Consider the following 803-nt stretch of genomic DNA (forward strand, 5'->3'; position numbering starts at 1 on the left):
CACCCGCGCCCCGCACCCACTGCCCCCTTCACGGGTCAAGCCCCACCGCCACGCCCGCTGGCCACACCCGGGCGCCCCCGCTCCGTGCCCCGACTTCCTCGCGCAGTTTTCTCACCTTTCAGTGTTGTTGACGATCACTCCGCCGCCCTCCGAGTGGTTCTTGTTGAGCGCCATAGTCGCACGGAAAAGGGTCCCGAGACTCGCAGCGCACTGCGCTTGCGCTCCTCTTCGGCCCGCCCCCAGTGGCGTCGTTCGTGTTAGAGTCAGCCAATCACTGCTCGTGCGCGGAGGCTGGCCCAACCCCCTGATGCCGGGCGTCACGTAGTAGTAGTTTACTCCCTGCCCCCCTGCCCTCTAGTTTCGCCTGCGTCACAAACAAGTATGAGACTACAAATCCCAGAAAGCAACGCTCCCTCAACCGCGACCTCTGCCACGCTGACGGATGGAGGCATTCTGGGACTTGTAGTCCCGCAGGTCGGGGACCTCCCTTCACTCGCTCAATTGCGTTACTAATCCGCCGCGCACTCCGCGCTCACAACACACCCCCTCCTCAGAATAAACAGATGCGGGCGTCGCTGGGGAGCTGATCGTTAAGGGCCTGGGCGCGAGCGTCTCTACCCACAGAAGGCGGGTATAAACCTGACTGACCTGAACCCGACCCTCGCTGCAGAAACGATTATGTGCCCCTCTCCAGGCAGCCTGGAGATGAATGCGCACCCCAGACTCTGCTCCGGGATGCGGGGGGCCGGCTGCTCTCTGAGAGACGGCAGGAAAAGCGGGCGTCCCCCTGCGAGGTCGAGCCG

General features: G+C 63.8%; 1 protein-coding gene across 2 annotated transcripts in view; it reads right to left on the reverse strand.

The window, feature by feature from the left end:
* Window positions 1–293, reverse strand: part of WBP2 (WW domain binding protein 2) — a 6,377-nt gene extending 6,084 nt beyond the window's left edge. Inside the window, exon 1 of one of the 2 annotated variants that reach the window (XM_004693504.2) lies at window positions 116–293. In XM_004693504.2, coding sequence (XP_004693561.1) covers window positions 116–174 — 59 coding nt within the window. In that variant the 5' untranslated portion in view covers window positions 175–293. The remainder of the gene's footprint in view (window positions 1–115) is intronic. The other variant, XM_012733041.1, reaches the window with a different exon arrangement.
* Between the last annotated feature and the right edge of the window lie 510 nt (window positions 294–803).

The sequence above is a fragment of the Condylura cristata genome, unplaced genomic scaffold (assembly GCF_000260355.1).
Source record: "Condylura cristata isolate star-nosed mole 26May11 unplaced genomic scaffold, ConCri1.0 scaffold00038, whole genome shotgun sequence".
Classification (NCBI taxonomy): Eukaryota; Metazoa; Chordata; class Mammalia; order Eulipotyphla; family Talpidae; genus Condylura; species Condylura cristata.